This window comes from Myotis daubentonii, chromosome 1 (assembly GCF_963259705.1).
Source record: "Myotis daubentonii chromosome 1, mMyoDau2.1, whole genome shotgun sequence".
Lineage (NCBI taxonomy): Eukaryota > Metazoa > Chordata > Mammalia > Chiroptera > Vespertilionidae > Myotis > Myotis daubentonii.
Genome location: NC_081840.1, coordinates 104,017,446 through 104,037,696, shown reverse-complemented (window position 1 = coordinate 104,037,696; position 20,251 = coordinate 104,017,446). Strand labels below are relative to the sequence as shown.

General features: G+C 39.7%; 1 protein-coding gene and 1 long non-coding RNA gene across 23 annotated transcripts in view; one reads left to right on the top strand and one right to left on the bottom strand.

Annotated features, from left to right (window-relative positions):
* The window catches only part of LOC132211217 (uncharacterized), a 1,824,365-nt gene that overhangs the window by 88,098 nt on the left and 1,716,016 nt on the right, over positions 1-20,251 (bottom strand). The window lies entirely within an intron of this gene.
* PARD3 (par-3 family cell polarity regulator) overlaps positions 1-20,251 on the top strand; it is a 780,879-nt gene that overhangs the window by 643,501 nt on the left and 117,127 nt on the right. For 12 of the 22 annotated variants that reach the window (XM_059655793.1, XM_059655831.1, XM_059655947.1 and 9 more), the window contains one exon: positions 17,341-17,427. The exons of the other annotated variants lie outside the window; for them this stretch is intronic. In XM_059655793.1, the coding sequence (XP_059511776.1) occupies positions 17,341-17,427 (87 nt within the window). The remainder of the gene's footprint in view (positions 1-17,340; positions 17,428-20,251) is intronic. 22 annotated transcript variants of the gene reach the window in all.

The window sequence follows — 20,251 nt, the reverse complement described above, 5'->3', positions numbered from 1 at the left end:
TGGGCACACGGTAGTAAGTTCAACAAAGTCCCTGCCTCTTGTATCCTGGGGTTGGGGTTTAATGAACATTTAAAAAATGAATAAACATTTAATTGCAAGTTATGATAAGAATCTAAACAATATACAGAAATACTTTAATAGGAAGGAGATTTTTTAAAGAAAGTTCTATTTGGGCTGGCCCCTGAAGGATGTGTAGAAGTCAGATGGGGGTGGGGGGAGCATTTTAGGCAGAGGAGCTGCGTGAACTAAGTGACAGGCAAGGGAAAATTCAGCATGTTTCAGAAATTAGAAGAAACCAGTTTGTATGGGATGAAATCGGAGAGAAATGTGTACATTGAACCTACCTGGGCAAAGCTTACAAAATGAGTTTTATTCAGGGTGTCATGGAGGAGCCATTATAGTGTTCTGTAGATTATAAGCACAGTCTGGTTTATAATTTTAAAATATCCCAATGACTGCTGGGTGGGAAATAGATTATAAGGTGGATATGTCAGCCAGGAGAACAGAAACTACACTAGGTATTTTGACAGGTGGGACTTAGTATAGGGGCTTGGTTACCAAGGTGTTGCGAGAGGGAAAAGGTAGGACAGAAGTATCTAGAGATAATAAGTGTAGGAAGCAGCTCCAACAACACAGAGCAGAGTAGGAAAGGGTGGCTTTGGAGCCCAGAGATGATAGATAAATACCAGCTCTGTGGACAGTAGCAGGCACAGGAAAACTGTTGCGCTTGATCTAGAGATGAAACAAGGCAGGCTGGGACTAGGTGGTGGGATGGAAAATTAATAGATTTGAAAGAGATTTTGGAGATAGAATCAAGAGGACCTGCTGTGACGATTGGTGTAATTGAGTAGGAAATCAAGATTGACTTTAACAACTGAATGTATGGTGGTACTGCTTATTGAAGTGGGGAAACCATGAGGAGCAGGTATGGGAAATTTAGTGGTGAGTTTAGAACATGGAAAGTGTGAGATGTCAAGTGAATCATTTGATATGTGAGTATGGATGTCAGGATGTGTAGGCCGAGATACAAGTTTGAGAATCATCAACTTGCAGATGGTACTGAAAACGATGGAAATGCTGATAGCATCTAGGGAGAAGATGAAGAGAGGGGCTATTTCTGAGTGCTGTGAATCGCCTGTGTTGAGAGGTCAATGCAGGAGTGGGAGGGAGCAAAGGGAACCAACACAGGATAGAAAGATGATAGGAGGGAAGTCAAGAAAGTATGGGACTGTGGAAACCACGACAGGAGGGGTGCAGTGGTCAGTGTTTCTGTAAGAAATAAGGCGAGTCCCCAAATTCAGGGGTCCTGGTAGAACACAAAGCATACTCAGGAGCCAGGCAGCAAGGCAAATATCTTTACTTCTAAGTAGAAGGGTGTGCACACCAAGCAGGTGATCTGCTGGGCTTTTTAATTCTGATGCACATGACCTGTCCCTCACTCTTGATTGGAGCTCAGGCGCACAGTCTTTCTGATTGGCTAATTCAAAGGGAGGGGTTGGCCTTTGCTGTTTCAAGATGGCGGCCCCCAGGGGAGCTGCAAGTCACGCAGACCAAAATAGGGGCTGTCTAAACGGTTCCACAGAAAAGATGACTTGTTTATTCTCACAGTTTCTAATTGTGCTCAGAAAGTGGAATAAGATGTGGACAGGATGTGACTACATTTAGAAACACGAAATTTGGCTACATTCCTGATGAGGTGGAAGGTGGAAGAGTTTACAGAAGTCAGGGGCACTCCATCCTGACACAAGAGTCCTAGAGGATGTAAAAGCCAAATTGTATCTTCAGCTTAGGTCCCAGCCAGGGCTGGGGAAAAAATGTTATTCATATTTGACCCTGATGTGTTGCATTCTGCTAGTGTCCCTAGCATGAATTCTATACCTGCTATCAGTCAGAGATCCCATCTACTCTTCCAGGTCGCTGCCTCTACATTATAATCTGGGGACCAAGTGGTTATTTACACTGCACAGCATCCATTACAGAAAAACCTCCATATAACAGACTATTTCGGGCGAGGGGGTATTCGTTAAAGCTGAAAGTACAGTATGTAATAAAGTAGGTTTTCCAAATGCATATGTTTAAAAATCAACAAATTAGCTAGCTTACCTGTTTTTACTTATGTAGACACATTTGCATAATTAAAATTAAGTATGTATGAAAAGTTTAGTTTTATAGAAAAGTTTTCTATATGTATTACTATAATTTTTAATTTATACTGAATAGGTCTAGTAAATGCGTGTATTCATCAGTCACCATGAGGAAACAAATGTGCACCTCTGGGGCGTGGCTCAGCGCTTATCAGAATCTTGGCCTGCATGCCTTAAAACTGCTACAGAAAGTCACACCTCAGAGGGAAGGCAGTGGAGGGTGGGTGAGAAGAGATCAACCAATGAACTTGTATGCATATGCATAACCCATGGACACAGACAATGGGGCGGTGAGGGGTGGGGAGTGGGAGCAGGCTGGAAGAAGTCAATGGGGGAAAAAAGGGGACTTAGGTAATGTAATACTTTCAACAATAAAGATAAAAAAGACAGACATCAAAAAATAAAAATAAATTAATAAAACTGCTGCAGAAAGTCACCCACGGACCTTAGAACCAAGTACTGAGTGCAATTCAGTGTGAACACATGCTAGTAATTCACCAAACATTGTTTAAAAGGGGTAACTCTTGGATTTCAATATGTAGACTATAGTTGTTGATATATAATGTTTATTTATGTTGGCAAAATTAGTGTTTTTTCCAACATATGAACTATTTGCTAAAATTTGTTAAAAATAACAGTGAATTAATAACAAAAAATAAACTGCTGATTTAATTATAAGCAAATCTTGGTTAAAAGCATTTAAAAATTAACAGAGTATTAATTTTCAAATATGACATATGGACTGGAAATTAAGTCTAATGAAAGGTTTGCCTTTTCTAAGTGCCAAAGTGAAGTCACACTGCAGCATTTGCATGTTTTTGGAATTCTGTAGGTCTTCTCTGGATGCCAAAGATCAGTGCTACTGTAATCTTTCTAAGCTTTTCTTCCTATCTGTCATATCCAGGTCAAGCCATCTCAACTGAAAAGAGAGGGTGATAAAACTGTAGTTGATTGGAGTCTTTGGAAATCAATATTTTGTCAACTTTATTCAGTCCTCAAATATCCCATCTGGACTAAAAACATACCTTAGGTCAGTGATGGCAAACCTTTTGAGCTCGGTGTGTCAGCATTTTGAAAAACCCTAACTTAACCCTGGTGCCGTGTCACATATAGAAATTTTTTGATATTTGCAACCATAGTAAAACAAAGATGTATATTTTTGATATTTATTTTATATATTTCTCGGGGATTGCAATTATTCCCCATGAACGAGGATGTCCGGGGCTGCACGCGCGCTACACTGACTGGCTCAGCGTGTGCCTACCCTACGCCAGCAGGCGCGGGTAACCCGTTGAACCCCATTCGTTATGGGGATCAGGGATTGCAATTATATATTTAAATGCCATTTAACAAAGAAAAATCAACCAAAAGAAATGAGCTCGCGTGTCACCTCTGACATGCGTGTCATAGGTTCGCCATCCCTGCCTTAGGTGTTGCTATTGTCTACATATAAGACTTTTTTCCTAGTAACATTGTGTCAGTGACAGTAGCATCTGCCTCTGCTCTGGGAGCCAGCATTGGAAAAGGGATTGTTCTAAATGATTGATTAATATTTGAACCTTTATTAGATTTCCATGGAATGCCTGACATAGCACTGAGAGGTCTAGACTATTACCTCTTCTTGCATAAGTTATCTTTCAGTTTGCTTTGCTACCATAATTAGAGGGATGAGAGCAGAAATCCTATTTCTTAATCAAAGTGCTATTTTTATAGCAGGACAAAACATGCATTGTTTTACTTTACTTATCACCAGGCCACACTGCTATTCACTAAGGTTGTGTTTAATAAGTATGTTCTGTTGGACCAAAATGTCAAATCTATCCCTAATGAGTTCAATGACATCAGCGAGCGTGCTCATGTTCCTTGCCAATAGTCTGCATTGTTGGAGCAGATCACATTAGCTGTCATTCAAGCACAGATGCCTGGGTCAGGGCATTAATAAGCAAGAGAGCCTCAGAAAAAAGATGAAGATTTAAAGCAAAGTCTGTCCTTGTCAGAGGACAATGGGCGACTGTTTAGAGGAGAGTGGTGGAGACTTTCCAGGAAACGCATTTGCCTCAGACATGTTTTCTGTGCATCTCTGCCCTGTGAAACTTGTGTAAGACAGTGATGGACCTGAAGATGCCTCTTTAAGCCACAGCTGCCACTATGAATGTGGGGTTTTGGAATATGCTGCAGACAGCCCTGACATTCTAAAACTGATTGAAATTTTATGACCTTCAGAGGTAACTAATATATTTCCAGCTAGTGTGACTTCTGGAAATAATAAAGTTCAGCCAACAAAAGTTGATTCTTCACAGCAAAGAGTACATGAATGCAGTTCTTTTGTTTTATAACACTAAAATATGTATCAAAAGGGAAAAAAAACTCATATAATATATACACTGAGTGGCCAGATTATTTTAACCACCTGATGTTTGTAGGCAAATTAGGTATAATTTTGTGCTGAAGTTGCTAGAGGGCCAGGTCATTATAAACGTCTGAATAACAAAACATACCTAAGTATCATTGCTGATAAAGTTCATCCTATCATGTTAATGGAGTATCCCAATGGAGATGGCTTCTTCCAACAAGACAATGTACCATGCCACGGTGCTCCTATTGTGCAGGAGTGGTTTCAAGAACATGAGGGAGACTTTACCTTGCTTAGGTGGCCCCCACAATCACCAGATCTCAATCCAATTGAGCATTTGTGGGACGAAGTTAAAAGAGCCATCAGGCAGCTGGTTCCACAACCATCAAATTTCACAAAACTGGACAGTGCTATCTGACATCAGGCATGGTGTCAGATTCCTCGCATCACCTTTCAACATCTTGTGGAGTCAATGTCAAGAAGAATCACTGCAGTATTGAAGGCAAAAGGTGGCCCAACGAAGTACTGATGGGTGGTCATAATAATCTGGCTGGTCATAATAATCTTGCCACTCAGTGTATACTTCCCCATAAGCATGGAGTTTATAATTTCATTTCAAGAAATGTTGTTTGTTTGTGTATATGTGGATATCTAATCTAATTGGACAAGCCTTGTTGGATTTTCGTGGCTGGATGAGCCTTTTGGGGACAGCTAGAGTAACTTAGTAATGAAAGGAACCCTAGGGGAAATTGGTGTTTTCTTTTAAGTTATTGCTTGTACACTTTCCTTTCTGACCTTGTCATTTTTAGGAGAATAGAGAAAGAGTTCTTGTGTTCCAGGTGACTGGTTTGCATTATAAAAGGCCAAACTGGAGCAAGACATCCCCAGTATTAAGTTGACTGAAAGATGCATCACTTGGAATTGATAGAGCCATTCCAGTTCTCTAAGTGTTTAGAGGGATTTGCTAGGCATGGAAAGCTTCCAGTCTGTTTCTTCCCTAAACCAACATCTAGATATTGGCTATATTGAAATGTTGTTTTACTATTGCTTTTTGATCAATGTAAACAGAATGTGATAAATGTGACAGAATGCTTAGCCTTACCAACATGAATTTAGAAGGAAACCTGTCTTCAGATAGCAGCATGGGGTGGAAGGAGTGGGCAAGAACGGATGGGTGTGCAGCACTTCAAGGCCAGCTGGGGCTGTGGAATGGGCTGGGCAGTGCCTGCTGTATTTTTCTTTGGTCTGGAAATTGACAGCTTGAGGCTTTCCTGGTTTCTGTGTTTGGGTTTGTTTATGTTCTATTGTATGTATTTCTTTACTGGTTGCAGTCTTTGATTTGTGGTTGCGCAATGTATTAAATAGAGCCAAAAGGCCAAGTTGTTTCATCAGCTCAGGGCCTACCCTGAGCTGAGCAAGGAAAAGTTATTCATATTTGACATTAATGTATATGAGTTTTCTGTCTCACCTCATAGCTGACCAAAGGCATAAATATGAACTAAAGCTATGTTGTTTTCAAATTACCCAAATGTAAATAGTTAACATTAGAGCCACATAAGAAAGGACTAGTAGATGAATAGTTTGCACTGAAGACTTTTCTTATGTAACTAAAAGTATTTAAACAGACAAATTGGATTAATCATTTAAAAAGAAAGAAATGTTTCTTGTTGCATCAGCAGTTCATTTATTCATTCCTTTGGTCATTTGTTCATTTATTTCCAAATAACAAAAATGCATTATATGCAGGGCATTGTTTATGATCTTTAGTTTTTAATCTGGTTGTAGACACACACACACACACACACACACACACACACACACACACACACACCCCAACTAGAAAATAATGACAATGGGACATATGAATAAGAGCAAAATTAAAGAGGCTTTTTCGGCTTAATAGTTGTGAGATATGTTCTGAAAGAAGAGAGTTAAGCCACATTTGGAGAAACAGACATAGGTGCTCTGGAAACTAGGAGGGGTGGTCCATGTAGAGAGAGTCCTGTGGCTGATGCTGAGAAGCTGAGCTTGAGAGCCCACTTGCCAGGTGTGTTAGTGAAATGGAGTAGCTGTTTGGGGGGGATGCAGCTTTAGACCAAATGATACAGAAGAGCTGGTTACTGGAGGTTTTGAGGCTGAGGAGAATTACCAGGAAACACTTCATCTCTTCTGTTTCATAAGAAACAGGGACCAGGGGACTTGAGTAATCCTCTTTAATAAAGAGGTAATAGGCAAATTGACTGTCATGCCCCCACACAAGATGGCCACCCCCATGTGGTCACACGATGGCCACCACAAGCTGGTCAGCAGGGGAGGGCAGTTGGGAGCTACCGGGCTGGCAGGGGAACAGTTAGGCGTCAATCAGGCCAGCAGGGGAGTGGTTAGGGGGTGACCAGGCTGCAGGCAGAAGTGGTTAGTGTCAATCAGACAAGCAGGCAGGCGGGCGAGCGGTTGGGAGCTAGCAGTCGGACATCCCCCAAGGGGTCCCAGATTGGAGAGGGTGCAGGCTGGGCTGAGGGACACCCCCTCCCCCAGTGCATGAATTTTGTGCACTGGGCCTCTAGTCCTCTTTAATAAAAGGCTAATATGCAAATTGTCCCCTCGACCAGGAGTTCGACCAGGAATTCATACACCGGGCCTCTAGTTTAGATATAAAGAGCAAGAAAGCAGTCACAGGCAAGATAAGGTGACTATAGAAATGAAAAGCAGGAAGGAGAGAGAATTCCAAATAACTCTGTTACTCTTCAAGCACAAAAGTACATGTGAAAAGAGTTCTGCACAATTGAAGATATTTATCAGCATATGTTGGCGGCATGATGTTCATTCTTTATGCATTTGTTTCAAAAATTTTATCATGCACTAGACTAATTCAGCTACCATGCTGCCTAAAAATTCTTATCTTTCCCTCCTATTTTTATCCTAACCAATAATTTTAACAGTTTGAGATATAATTTATATGCCATAAAATTCACTTGTTTTAAGTGTATAATTGAATTACTTTTAGTTTATTTATAGCATTGTACAACTACAATCCAGTTTTAGATAATTTTCATCTTCTTCAAAAGATCCCTTATGCCTATTGGCAGTTATTCTCTGTGCTCAGCCCCAACCTCAGACAACTACTTATCTGCTTTCTGTCTTTATATGTTTGCCTTTTCTGGACATTTCATATAACTTGAACTATAATACATGATATTTTGCATTTAGTTTCTTTAACTTAATGTTTTTCGGTTCATCCATGTTATAGCATATATTAATAGCTTATTTTTATTCCTTCATAGTATTCCACTGTGTAGATACACTCTATTTTGTTTGTTCAGTCACCAGTAGATGGATATTTAGATTTTTACAGTGTGGAGCTATTATGAATAATGCTAAGAACTTTTACATACAAGATTTTGTGTGGACATGTTTCATTTCTTTTAGACAGATACCCAGGAGTGGGATTGCTGGGTCATACACTCACTGTATATTTAATGTTTCAAGAAATTGCCACAGTTTTTCAGAGTGGCTGTACAATTTTATATTTTTACCAGCAATATGAGAGGTTTTTTTTATTTTATTCACATCCTCACCAAAACTTGTTATGGTCTTTTTTATTATAGCCATCCTTTTGGGTGTAAAGTAGTATCTTATTATTTTAATTTGTATTTCCCTAATGACTAATGATGTTGAACAAATTTTCATGTATTTAGCCATCTGCATATCTTTTTGGTAAACTATTCATACATTTTGCCTATAGTTTGATAAGATGGTTATCTTGTTATTAGGGAGTTATAAAAGTCCTTTGCGTATTCTGGATATAAATACTTTAATACAGTGGTCTGCAAACTGTGGCTCGCGAGCCACATGTGGCTCTTTGGCCCCTTGAGTGTGGCTCTTCCACAAAATACCGACTTCTGCGCATGGGCCACGAAGTTTCAATCGCACTGTACGTGCGTGCCCACACGTGGTATTTTGTGGAAGAGCCACACTCAAGGAGCCAAAGAGCCGCAGTTTGCCTGCCACTGCTTTAACAGATATATGATACACCAATATTTCTCACAATCCAGCTTGTCAGTTTTCTTAATGATGTGTTTTGAAGATCAAAAGTTCTTAATTTTAATTATTCCAATTGATCAATTTTTTTTTTCTTGATCATGCTTTTGGTGTCATATCTAAGAATTCTTTCCCTAACCCAAGGCCATGTATATTTTCTCATGTTTTCTTCTAGAAGTTTTATTTTTAGCTCTTTGTTTAGGTCTTTGATTCATTGTGTGTGTGTGTGTGTGTGTGTGTGTGTGTGTGTGTGTGTGTGTGTAAGGAACTGAAGTTATTTTGTTTGAATGTGGATATCCTAACCAATAATTACATAAAAGATAGACAAGAGTCTGCCTGACAACATTCCATTCATCCTTCATAACCCATCTTGGATATTTAAGTTCTCAATGTTTTCCATGTCCTCTCTTCTCCATTCTGATAGAACTTACTCCTTTCCTATCTCTTTATACTACTGTTGAATGTAAGAGCCTGTATTGTCATGATATGTTTATGTCTGTCTTTCTTGTCAGAATATGAGCTTCTTCATCTCTGTATTTTCAGTGTTTGAAACATATTTGGACCCAAAATATTTCTGGTTTAATTTTGGTAAATTTCAACCTCTATGATCCTTGAAAATCCCTTTCTCTCTCTCTCTCTCTCTCTCTCTTTCAAAATGTAAAACAGGCTAGCATTAGAAACAACAGCAACAATGACAATAGTCCAGGGAACCAGCTTATTCAGGAAAAGGAATTAATCTTTCTAGCTGACAGTACCCAGATTTCTGCAGAGCTGCTTGGTAGCTTTCTGAGAGAGGCATATGAAAAGAGATAGTGATTTGATGGGACTTGAACATGGGGATGGATAGCTGCCACAGTCCTAATGAAATAGCACAGCTAAGGAAACCTGGAAGCCCTCGGATGACAGCAGACATGCACACAGTTCTCTCTCTATGATTTACTTGCAGTCTTTCTGTGCTCTGTTCTGCTCAGGAATTTTTTTTGTCCCTGTTGATCACAAAGACATGCCCTTTTCTTTCTCATCACACTTCCTGCTGTGGCTTTGAGACACCATTGTCTTAGTCCACAAGGTGAGACAACAACCAGTACCTTGGGATTTATTTTAAACTCGTACCAACAAAGATTTGTTTATAGTATTTCTTTATAATCAGATGAGAGAAAGTTCAGCTTATTTTTTCCATACCTATTTATTGAGGATTTAGTATGTACTAAGCTTTTTGCCCCGTGCCCTGCATAAACACTTACTTGAGTGAGATCTGGCCCTTCCCCCAAGGCAGGGCATGGTTCAATAAGTTTAGAGCATTAACGAAAGAGACAGAAACATTGCCCCAATTCCCCTATGTGCCTCTGTAAAATCTTGTGAGATTTTCCCAAATCTGACTGAGAAATAATCTTTCCATATTGTCAACTTAAGCAGGATTCAATGAGTGATCTATTTGGATATTGATCTTCTTAACTATGTCTTATGGAAAGCTTTTAAGTCAATCTCTTAAGGTTCATTGTTTTGAGACAGTAATGATCAGGATTTGGCATAGGCTCTCAGAATGAGACTTGTTCCTCCTGAGGCTGACCTGAGCAGGAGTTGCACCATATCAAACTGTAGGGATCAAATATATTCTCAAGGTTTAACAACAAGCACTTAATATCCACTTTTATTTCCTTACCACTCATCCAGTTTAAAGCATAGAGTTTAGGATAATAATTAGGCTGGGACTTGGAATTATAAAAACCTGGGTTGGAATCTTGGGCTGTGTGTCCCTGACATATTACATGGCCTCTCTGAGCCCCAGTTTCCTGTTCGTTAAAAATGGTGTTCATACCTATCTCACAAAGAGATTATAAAGGTTAACTAAGGAATATATAGATGGTGTGTAGCTCTAAGCCTCACACATAAGTTCTTAATAAATGGCTGTCGTTACTAAAGTTTTAAACTATTTCTATGCTGACATGAATTTTATGTTAAGTCTATATGATCTCTTCATAGCATTCTGTGCCTTAAATAGTGTCCTTGCTTTGTGGGGTTTTTTTGTTTGTTTGTTTTTTATGCTTTAGATTTCTTATTAAAGAAATCACATATTACAGATGTGGTCAAATTTATCTCCCATTCCATCCACCTTCCCTCCTCAAAGAGGTAAGCTGTCTCTTAAAGTTTGTCTTTGTCTCTTAGTCCATTTTTAAATAAATACTCAGCCCTTCCTAATATATGGTGACAGATGATTTGGCTGGGTGGTGAGCATACAGTGCAATACACAGATTTTGCAATGTAGAAACCCACACCTGAAACCTATATGATCCTATTAACCAATGTCACCCCAATCAATTTAATTTTAAAAAATACTCAGTCCTAATAAGTTAAAATTGATTCAGTGGTATCTAATGTATAATCCATAGTCAATTTCCCTATTGGTATAGTTTGTTTTTGATCCACGATCCAAATGAGTTTTATGTACTGCATTTGGTTGCAATGTCTTTTTTAGCTTCTTCTCATCTGGAACATTCTCTCTCTCCCCTCATCCCCTTTGCATATCTTTCTTGACGGTGCCATTGTGCAGAGTGCAGGCCATTTGTCTCCTAGGCTGTCCTGTATTGCGGTGTGCCTGGTTGTTTCCTCGTGCCCAGGAGTGTTGTGACAGGACCGGCACGTGTGGTCTGCAGATGCAGGTGTATTCCCCACTCTGCCCTTGCTTCATCTGCAAGGCCACATGTACTACTGACCTCTCAGAACCTGCTTCTCATTTAAAACATGGTGTACACCACAGAAGATGGTCATGAGTTCCAAATGAGGTGATTTATGGAAAGGCCTAATGCAGGCACATGGTCAACCCGCAAAGAAGCAGCCAGATAGCAGAAGGTATCAGTGAGAGCGAGGCCCCCAGGCCTGGAGAGGATGGGAGTAGACAAAGCACATCCTAAATGACAGCACCAACAAATATCTGAGAGGCTTGGGGTTTTTGTTTTCCTTTCTGGCATTTATCCCGCTGTGACGTGGGGTCCAAAAGGAGCAGTGAAGCTGAGGCTTTAGACCAGGAGATTGAGGTGCTGCTAGAGTAGAAAAGCCCCCTTTGAAGGTGGAAGGCAGTAAAGACCTTGCTGGTGTGGCCGAGCTGAAATGCGGGCCGAGAAGCCCATTGTCTCCCTTCACCACCTCCAGATGGATCTCTGCCTCTCTGTGTGTTGTCAGGCTGGTGCTGCCAGGAAGCTGCTGCTGTGGGTGTTGCTTCTGTTAGCACATTTATTGCAAAAGCAGTAGGGTATATGGAGGGTTCCTAAATCTTTAAAGTGTCTTCCCATTTGGAGCTTCATGTCATTGGTCCCTAGGATCCCTGTTATTCATGCTGCTTTCTGCGAGAAGGCCAGCTCCTAGTCCTCCTTGGACAAGCCTCAGGTTTTCTTAGGTCACACCAAGGACAGAGACTTGGCCAGGTACAAAGTGGAGATGCTGGCTCTTGTGCAAAATGCAAGAAAAGTGCCATTAAAGGTACAAAAATGAAAAGCTTGTTTTTTTTTCTTCTGTGGTCTCTTTTCTCATCTGTCATGATGTTTTTCATTTCCTTTTAATGTTGTTTTAAGTAAATAAACATTGAAACTTTAAATTATTAACATGAATTTTACTGTTCATCTTTAGATTATGCAATGCCAGTCTTTTATTGTGGTAAAAACTACATAAAATTTCCCATCTTAACCATTTTATTTTTATTGATTTTTTACAGAGAGGAAGGGAGAGAGACAGAGAGCTAGAAACATCAATGAGAGAGAAACATCGATCAGCTGCCTCCTGCACATCCCCAACTGGGGATGTGCCCACAACCCAGGCACATACCCTTGACCGGAATCAAACCCGGGACCCTTCAGTCCACAGGCCGATGCTCCATCCACTGAGCTAAACCGGTTTCAGCTCATCTTAACCATTTTTAAGCTCAGTAGTGCTAAGTACATTCACATTGTTGTGATCAATGCCAGTTTGAAATTCAAATATAAGAGTATTTAACTCATTCATAATTCGTAGCAGCTCATATATCCGTATGTGTTGCATTGTCAGTAGAGTAGTGAAAACTGTACAGAATTAGCTCTACTGTTTTTATTTCATCTCTTGATAGTTGCAGTTTCTACCAACATTCTCTACTTTTGTCTTTCCAATGAGTAAGGACTCAAAAGAGAAGGAACTTGGTGTAGTCCTATCTTTCCCTTTGCTTCTATTCCATCCTTGACATTGTGTGTTGGACTATTTATGAGAATTGACATGAATAAAAAAGAGTACCACAGGGCTCCTTGGTCATTCCTATTTCTTGGAACGCCATTGCCCTCTTTCTGCTTTCAAAGCTAGTTCTGGTTAGAATGGAAAGAGTGGCCTCTGGGGCTGTCAGCAGCTCCGCTGCACCCGCACATGGAGTGGGCCCTCCTGAACCCTGTGCTATGGGCATCAAGGCTGGACAATGCTGATGGAGGACTAGGAGCAGGGTGCGCAGGGACAGTGCCAGGACCTCCTCTCCTCACACCACCTCCATTGTCCTGTCAGACGTCATTGACTCCTGGATAAATTAGATTTCAAGACGGCGACAGTAGAGGCCTCTGTATATGGGTGCCTATGTGACTGATTGCCCAGGTCGCATCTGTGAAGCTGGCCTTGCTCATGGGAGATACTTTGCACAGCATTGCAGGAAGGGAAGATACTGGAGACCACACGACTTTGGGGAGCCCCTTCAGTCTCACCACTTTACATCCTGCTCCCACCCTCTTTCGTCTTCCTGGTAACCCAGAACTAATGCAGCAAGAGGTGCAGTTGGCTTTGCTCTATCCATCAGAATACATTTAACTAATTCAAACTGTTTTGTGAACCAAATAACTATAATTTTATCAAATGTATAAAACATTAATTACATAATGAATATTTCATTGAATATGTGCTGGGAGGGGCAAAGAATATTCACAGCTGTGACCTAAGAAGAAGCTATCGTCAGCCCATTTTATAGCTGATGAGATTGAGGCCCCAAGTAGGAAGGGTGGATTTTGGCGTTCCTCAGCCACATTACAGGCCCCCAGGTTCTGATTCCAGAGCTTTGTCAATCATTCCCTGATCAGAGGGCTAAAGGAAACTCCATTTCTGCCAAGAGTCATCAGTCCTCTCTGAAGTAGTTCATGTTTGAGCATAAAACTGTATGGGTAAAATGCACACTAGGAGGTGGAAGGTGCCATTCAATTGGAGGAAAGTACTCATTATTTTGAAGGTTGCAAATGGATTTCAAAAGTGGGACTGTCCCTTTTGCTTACTTCTGGAAATGAAATTGCACAATTCTCTCAACATATTTTTTCAAAAGCTATCAGAAACCTCATATTTTTTAAAAAGCAGTGTGTCACTCCCCATCATCTCTGTAGTTCCCCTGTGGTTTAACATTTTAATAAGCTGTTTTGTGCTTTAAAGATTTTTCATTTGATTTACAACTTGTAGGAGTGGAGTTGCAATGAGTAATCAGGGAGAATGCCACACAGAGGACACAGGGAAGGTGAAATACAGTGTTAATAATTTAGTTTCAATAACCTTAAAAGGTTTACTGTTCAGTTTTAACCTTGTATCATCCCCAAAAGCAAGCTACTGCAGTGAATCATAAAAATGTTTCTTTTAATTTGCAAGTGATTTCTTTAAGTCTGCTTGTGGGGCCTGATGTGTCCCTTCACATAGAGGTCAGCAGCACTGGCTTCCATTCTGCTTCTTTGAGGTTGCTCTGCCTTTGATGGGAAAGATCTTAAAGTTTAAATGTTGTAGAGGCTTGTTTTCAAAATTTATGGATTATTATGGTGTCAAATTATTAGTTTAATAATGTTTTAGTTCTGAGAAAATCAGAAAAACTTATGCTGGCATAGAGGCAAGGAGAACATAGAGGTGATTTTGGTGGGGACAAGACTTACAGGTGATATTTAAAACCTAATGTCAAAACTAGGGGGCATGCTGGGGCCATGCTTGGTGAGGAACTTTAAAACACTTGCAAAGTGGAATTTTAACATCTCAGAAGGATGGCTAAATTAACAGAGAGGTTTATCACCCAGATTTCATTACCAACCCTATTAAAACAATCCCTGTTGAGCATTATACTACACCATTGCATAGAAAATCACCAGGTGCATAAAGGCTTTGTTTCATGATTGGCAGAGGAGTGGGGGGCGGGGGGTACATATTCCAGCTAAGGTGAAAGTGGTAATGGAACATTTCTTTGGGAATCTTCCTTGTCTTTAATTAAGAATATGTACCATAATAAATGGAACCAGTTTTTTCTAGAATTTTTATTTTATTTCTGTTATTGGGGTTTGTCAGTGTAGTAAGTCCTTGCTTAATGTTGTCAATGGGTTCTGTGACTCAAAGCAAAACAACATACATATAAGGAAGCCAGTTTTACTGCAAGCTAATTGATAGAAATGAGAGTGAAGTTCCCCTAGGGCATCTCATCAGTGTTGATCTGAGTGGTGTTATTTGAGGACCTTCTGTATTTGTTGCTCAGTTTCTCAGGAAGTATTGAGCAACACTTCCTCCTGTTGGGCCCTTCCTGCAGCTGGGAGGGAATAATCTTGAAAAGCAAGAGACGCGATGGTTATCTAGAAATCCAGAAGGAAGATTACTTGATCTCATTTTGATTTTAATAATTTAAATTGGCAGACCCAATTGAGGAGGGGAACTCATAATTCCCAAGGCATCAATGGATTTTGATTTTTAAGGTGAACATTGAAAATGGGCTCTTCCTCCTTCTCCTGGCCTCTGAATACCAGAGTACTGTTGGCCCATGCCCGCAGTTTCCTCCCGCAGTGTCTGAACTGCTTACTCAGTGTTAGTGGGTGGACTCGGGAGTGTACACTCTGACAACCTGAACTGGACTGAGAATCGGGTGGCAGCCACAGCTTCACCCTGGGTTCCCTGGGCCAGTTCTGTTCTTTCACCTTCTGAATGGGATGCACCTGTAGTCAGAACCGCCAGTAGCCAATATAGCACTTTTTCACCAGTTAGAAAAGGTACCCCTTTCTCCAGTCTCATTGTTTTCTCTCTCTGTGGCATTTTAGTAACATGGGACACTTACTGTCACTTGCCATAAAATTGTCATCACAATTAGTTTGACATTGTTGCAGCAGTGCCCACGCAGTCATGGCCCGTGTGTGCACTGTGCAGCCTGGGCAGCTGTGCGAGGAAAGCCTGAGGGATTGTGAGAAAGACTTCAGGATCAGTCATGGCTCTGCCACTCACCAGTCACATGGCCTTGAGCAAACTCTCCGAACTCTGACACCGTTTCCTTGTCTGTTAGGAATAAGAACAGAACTTTCCTGTCAGGTGTGTACAGTGCCACACACACAGAGTGATATTAGTTTCTGTCTTTTCTGTCGTTTTCAACATACTTCATGAACTTTGTCATGCTTGTATTCCTGAGTAGGTAAAGAACCACCTCAGGTTGTGATGGTCTCCATTGAAAATAACCATTTCTTTTTTATATTTTTTCTATTGATATCTCTAATATAAGGGGTTTTTGTTGTTATTCTGAGTTCTTCCTGTAAGAAAATTTGTCATTGTTAATCCTAGCTTGCCACCATATTCTTTTAAGATTAATAAAAGTGATGTTAAACATGTGAAATTTTGATAAATATCCATCTTAAAATATTGAAATTCAGGCAAAACTCTTTAGTATTAGTGTCCATGATTTAACAGTCATTCTATCACCAGTGGGCTAGGATGTGTTCAGGGAAGGCATAGCCTTGTGTGTTAGCGTAAGCTCCGAATGAGGCATCTGAGGACTATGATTTGGGAAATAGATTGTTCACAGGTCCCCTCTGTTTTCTGTCTTCTGTTCGCACACTGCAGGCCCTCAGTGCAGTGCTGTTGAGTCAAAGTAGGTCCCTAACAGTTGTTTCTTGGTGCTCTTGCCACTGGGCACCAGCACTGACTCCAGTTCTTCCAGCTGGGCTCTTAGGTCTTTTGGTTGGAAATTTCTTGGATGCTTTGGTTCTTCTGTGAGCTTCCTTTTTTGCCTATATTTGGCACATTTTTCTCGCTCTCTTGCTTTAGAAAATGCTGGGCTAGTTTCAGTTAAGTAGAGGAGATCTAATTTAATTTCCAAAAGCAGACCTGATCTTAAAATACCCTTATGTTCTGTCATTCTCGTGCCACTGATTACAGAACAAATCCATTTTTGCCCCTCTCCTTCCTCTGTGTCCTTCTGCATCCTACTCCTCCATGCCTTCCTCCCTCCATGTCCTCCAGGCCCTCTGCCTTCATCTGCCTCCTCTGCCCTCTCCACCCATAAAGTGGGATTAAATCACTTGTTACACCTCTGTTAAAGGTCCTTTTAAGAATGAATGATAATGAATTGTCCTTTCCAAAGGCTTACAAATGTATGGAGACTTTTACAAATGGAGAAGGATCTGTGACCTTCCTTTTTCATAATTAAAGGACAACTAGCATCAGTACTGTGGGTGGTATTAGGTCCTATCTTCCAAGTAAGGACAGTATCTGGTTCTGCCTTCCTGGAGAGAAGTAAGCAAGGGCTCAGGGACAGGCTGGCAGTGAGGCAACTTACCCTGCCTGAAGGTGATGTCTCAGGCAGCGCCAGAATTCATGGATTTTAGTCTCTAATCTTCTGGGCTAGAAATAGTTACCTTTCCTCCAGCCCACTAATTCGTATCACCCACACTGGTCTGAGGAAGAAGAATGATGTCTTGATGGGTACTCATTTAAGGTCTCACAAATAAAGAAGCCATTTGTTCAAAATATAGTTAAACAAGAATCAAATATATTTGAAATGAATAGTTTCTGTTCTTTTTTTTTTTTTTCCAGAAGGATGCCATTGCATGGGGGTGGCTATCCCCCATTTAAAGATAACAGTGCTCAAAACATGTGTATCAAAACAATTTCTTCTAAAGTGTAAATGGCTGTAGTGTTAATCTCTATGACCATAGTTAAGGAAATCACCATTGTAGTTTTCATATATGAGGGAAGTTAAACAGGCCTTGTTTACATTACTGCCATTTATAAAACATTTAAACAGCTCTTCTGCTGAATAAACATTCAAAAGTCTGAAGGATAAGCCTACCACTCAAACTTCTTAAGATTAAACTTCCCAAACTATTTCCTGTCGGTGGGGCGGGGGGGACACAACAGCAAAATTGCAAACTGTGTTCCCGAGATGAGATAGGCTGAATTAGATTAAGCAGCTTCCTGTTGACGTGTCTATTGATCCGGGTTCAGTGCAGCTTCCTGTCTGTGCCAGCAGTCGGGTTGCTGTGTGCAGTAACAGTGGCCTGGTTTATGTGGAGAGACTCTAGCATCAATTACTCCAGGAAGGCAGTGGCACTGGGAGATAAGGCTAAGCTGCTCACAGTGTTTAAAACTACTAAAATCCAACCAACATATTTGCTGTCTAAAATGTTGCTTATAAATTTGACAGTGTTCCATTTATAAAAGAGATCATCCACTATTACTCTCTGCAAGCAGAAATACAAATAACATTATGAATGCTTATTGTTAAAACAGTATAACCCACTTCCTCACTTTCATGCCTGTTTCTTAAGTATTTGCATAAAGATACTGAACTGGGTGTCAGGACATCATGAATATTGCAGAGCCACCTTAGACTAAATAATGTCAGCCATTTGATTTGGATATTTTGATTTCTTTTCTTCTGAGACCGATTGAATAGATTCAGTCAACTGCCATCTTTATTGTGCTAATCCCCACTCATATGTTCTTAGAGACCACTATTTTACTAAATGCAAAATACTACATCTTTAATGCAAAAACCATGGGGAATACAGGAAAGCACAATGAGAAAAACAAATGTCACCACCCAATGATAATTATTATGTGTTTTTGGAAACAGGTAATTCAGGTATTATTTTAAATATGTATCTCTCCACCACCCCTGTATACACACATGTGTACATTCTTATTCTTTACTAAACGCTCATTTAATTGTGAATATAACTTGTTTATTTATTTTTGGTTAAATAAAATATGCCTTTCCTTAGACAGTTTTTACTATTTACCTTGCTTCACACTTGACAGAAAGGATGGAAGTTGAGCCTGTATTGATATACTTCTGTAGAGACTATCAGAAAGGCAGTATTATAATCCATCGAGTTGGAACTCCTAAAAAATTCTTGGTGCATCCACTATTTAGGTCTGTTCACACAAGTTGTTAAGTTTCATGCTTAAAATGTAACTCCTTTTATTCCTATAAAAAATGTTCACAGAGTAAATTCCATGTTTTCTGATGAGACAAATGTGCTATGGATAAAAGGATAAATTTTTGAAAGTGACATTTCAGCTTGCCTATCATGACATTTTATGTATTTTTCAATACACATTTATCTTAGAGATACATTCCTTTAGTGCAGGTAGAAACAGAGCTTCTTATAAAACTTAGAAAATCCCTTAAATATAGTACTGATGGAAACCAGACCTGGAAATTTGGCAAGTCTGAGCACATTTTATTCATTTAATCATATTTTCCAGATTGACCTGCTGAGATTGATACCATCCTCAATAAGGCTTTGCAACATTCACACTATTCTATTTCCTAAAAGTGATGCAAAATGAATGTATTCAAAGTGTATTTAGAATTTATTGGCATAGTTTTAGGTTTTATCTTTTAATGAGATTTTAATTGATTTTTTTTTAAGAATTTATACCAGGTGCCTGGAACACAAATAGACAAGAGAGACCTAATAAGTAAAATGGGCCATTACAATTAATGCTAATATGACATCTGTTAGCAAAGCTAGCATGTTAACTTCCTGACTAGGTCTGATTCTAAAGGAAACAAGACCTAATCATTTTAAGCTTTTCAAGTGGTCTACTCTCTGAAGTGCTGAAAACTCATTTCATAGTCTTCCTTTACTAAAAAGTCCTGACTTTGTAAAGTTTTTTATTTTTTATTTTTATTCTTTACTTTTTATTGAATTTATTGGGGTGACACTGGTTAATAAAATTATATGGGTTTCAGTATACAATTCTATAATACATCATCTGTATAGTGTATTGTGTGTTCACCACCCCTAGACAAGTCTCTTTCTATCACCATTTATCCCCCCTATACCCTCTTCTACCTTCCCCCATCCCCTTTTCCCTCTAGTAAAGTTTTTGTCTTCAAATTGTCACTTTATGATGTTAGACTTCTCCTGAGAAAGAGTTGTTAAAGTTCCCTTTCTATATGATACGTTCAGGCATTCCTTATACGACAAGTTCAATATAAACAACCATGCTTTCCCCTATTTACATAGAAGTGGTGGCAACCAGAAAAAAGGGCCAATGGGAGACCCATGGCTGTTGTTCTCTACTCTGTGCACAGAACAGTCACAGAAGAGTGCTTGAAACTGTAAGGCCTTTGAGGTCTGTTTACCTTGTCATTGATGATGTGAAAGGAAGAAGTACTGAATTCTTTCATAAGAATTGCATTGTATAGCCAGATTAATAATGACAGTGACTTCAGGACAGTTCTCTGAAACCACAAACATCCACCTGCTCCCAATATGTGGACCCTGAAGAGCTATAAATTAAGGTACTCTACTTAATCAAAAGAGTCCACATATAAAAATTAGCATGAAAAGTTACCCTGTTAAAAAAAATCAGAATAGTTGAAAAATGTGTAACAGAATAAAAGTCAGGTGTGGTTTTTTTTTGGTTTTTGTTTTGTCATCAAATGAAATAGTTATAAAATGGAAGCAGCATTGACTGCCTCACCTGCCAT